The 2322-nt window shown below is 31.7% G+C and overlaps 1 protein-coding gene across 1 annotated transcript; it reads right to left on the bottom strand.

The window, feature by feature from the left end:
* Window positions 1–377: 377 nt before the first annotated feature.
* Window positions 378–1670, bottom strand: LOC141680151 (uncharacterized). Its single transcript, XM_074486453.1, has 2 exons — window positions 1542–1670; window positions 378–1121 (listed from the first exon to the last, which is right to left on the bottom strand). Exons 1-2 carry the CDS (start codon window positions 1668–1670, stop codon window positions 378–380), a joined length of 873 nt encoding a protein of 290 aa, XP_074342554.1.
* Between the last annotated feature and the right edge of the window lie 652 nt (window positions 1671–2322).

Below are 2322 nucleotides of genomic sequence, written 5' to 3'. Positions count from 1 at the left end.
ACATCCACTTCGTGCTTGTTACCACCTTTCCAAGATCCGTTCTTAGTTCTGTATTGTGCGGTAATGATTTCAAAGACTCCTCTTTGTTCATTATAGGGTATAACTTTGTGTGCTGATGCCTTTTGCTCAATAATTTTGAATAACTCCCTTGACTTTTTACAGTAAATATGGCCACTTTGAAGGTCACAAAACGTTTGAGTTCGTCTCTGTGCAACTAATTTGACAGAACGATAATATATGTACTCCACCATTGCAGTCACGGGTAGGAATCTAGCCGAACGTAAAAGTCCGTTGAAACTCTACATCATGTTTGTTGTTGCTTGACCATAACGATAACCTCCATCATGAGATATAGTCCACATATTTAATGGAATCTTTCACAACCATCTTTCTGCATCAGAATTAAGCTCCCTAATTTGCACCATTGCTTCCTCAAATTTTCGTAGTTGAGAAGTATTCCCGGCCATCCAACATAACATCTTTAAATGTGCACCTGGAAAAGCAGAACAAAAATTGCTACGTACATGCAACAAACAAAATCGATGTATACCCCACTCACCGGTAAAGCCACTTTCTTCCCTTTTCATAGCTTCGATAATTCCAGCATGTCGATCGGAAATAATACACACACCTCTTCTATCCTTACAGACGTATCTTCGAAGGTGGTTTAGAAAGTAAGACCAATCGATGGTTGGTTCTTCATGAACTAAACCATATGCAATCGGATATTGTTGATTATTTGAATCAGATCCCATTGCAATCAATAACTTTCCATTGTATTTTCCCTTCAAAAAGGTACCATCAATGCTGATAACAGGTCTAGCATGTTGCCATTCATCAATCACTGGCTTAAATGCCCACCAAATTCGTTTGCATACCGATGTGTTAAGTTTTGTAACATCAATTTTAGCATCAATTGAAGCAATTGTACCTGGATTAAAATGCGTCAAATCACTTAGAAATGTAGGCAGTTTGGTATAAAAAGTCACCCAATCACCATAAACATCTGATATTGCCTTCTGTTTTCCGATCCATGCCTTCTTATAACTAACATGATAGTTATACATTGCTGTAATTTGACTTTGAATGTTATGCACTTTCAAATAGGGACTCTCTATAACCTAATTGACATAGATATGAAGAAATATTTAATAACAAAATTGTAACTAGACACATAAACTATCATTCTATTTAATAATTATGAAAAATAATTACTTGTTATTTTATTGCGCCTGCAATCATTCTTGACGTGAGTTTCTTGTGATCTCGTTGAAGTGTTCTCAAACAACAAATATGTTCAAAAGGTAGTTTAGTGATTATAAATAAACCCGATCGCTTGGATTTCATAACCTGAATTCTCCATGGACAATCTTCCACAACACACGTTGCCTCATATCTTGTTGTATCACTTTTCATGATAAGATAATTTATTGAATTTTTTAAGTGATTTGCTTTTATAACACTTATAGCAGTATGTTTGTCTACAAAACATTGGCCTTCAAACAAATCATCGTCAAATGAGTTTATGTTTGAAGAATTACCAGAATTAACGTTGATATCTTCGGTTGTAAACCGGGGGCAGTTGGAATATGTTCACCAACATTATCGGTGCTATGATCTGAGTCTTCTTGGTCCTCATTATCCATTTCTTCACCTTCAGATTCTTCCATATCTGACTCATGATTATATTCTTATTCATCATCTGCTCCACTTAAATTATATATAGTCGGTGATCTCATGATTTCGTTGAGAAGAACAGTATTATCCATCTGCAATAGATGAAAATAATTACTAGTGATAAGTGAAAGAATGAATGAATACAAAAATAAAAATATAAAAAGTTCTACCTGGTGAGCTTGTTTGATTTTAGATATCCGTTGAAAGGTATTTATAGAATAATTCAGCACCATACTCTAATTATTTGACTTGACACTACACTGCAAGTTGAAAGTAATAATATACTGAAAAGTTGGAAGAGACTATTCAATCAAAAGTTTGAGTTAACAAGTCCCTGAAAAGTTAAGATTTGACAATTCACTGCAAATTGTTTTAGTAATAATTCAAAACTTATTTTTCAATATATTTAAAAAATTTAATTCAAAAAATATTTGTGATAATTGTACTAATATGTTATTATTTATTGATTATTTATAATTTAATTATTTTTTCTTGCATTTATAATGTTCAACTTAACTAAATAAAATAAATTATTTAGTTAAATAATAAATTTAATTTTCAACTTAATTAAATTAAATAAATTATTTAGTTAAATGATAAATAAGTATATTTATTAAAAGAACAAATCAATATGCATAATTATAA

This window comes from Apium graveolens, chromosome 8 (genome assembly GCF_009905375.1).
Source record: "Apium graveolens cultivar Ventura chromosome 8, ASM990537v1, whole genome shotgun sequence".
In the NCBI taxonomy this organism is placed as follows: domain Eukaryota; kingdom Viridiplantae; phylum Streptophyta; class Magnoliopsida; order Apiales; family Apiaceae; genus Apium; species Apium graveolens.
The sequence above is the reverse complement of the archived record's forward strand: the minus strand, read 5'-3'. Positions and strand labels throughout refer to the sequence as shown.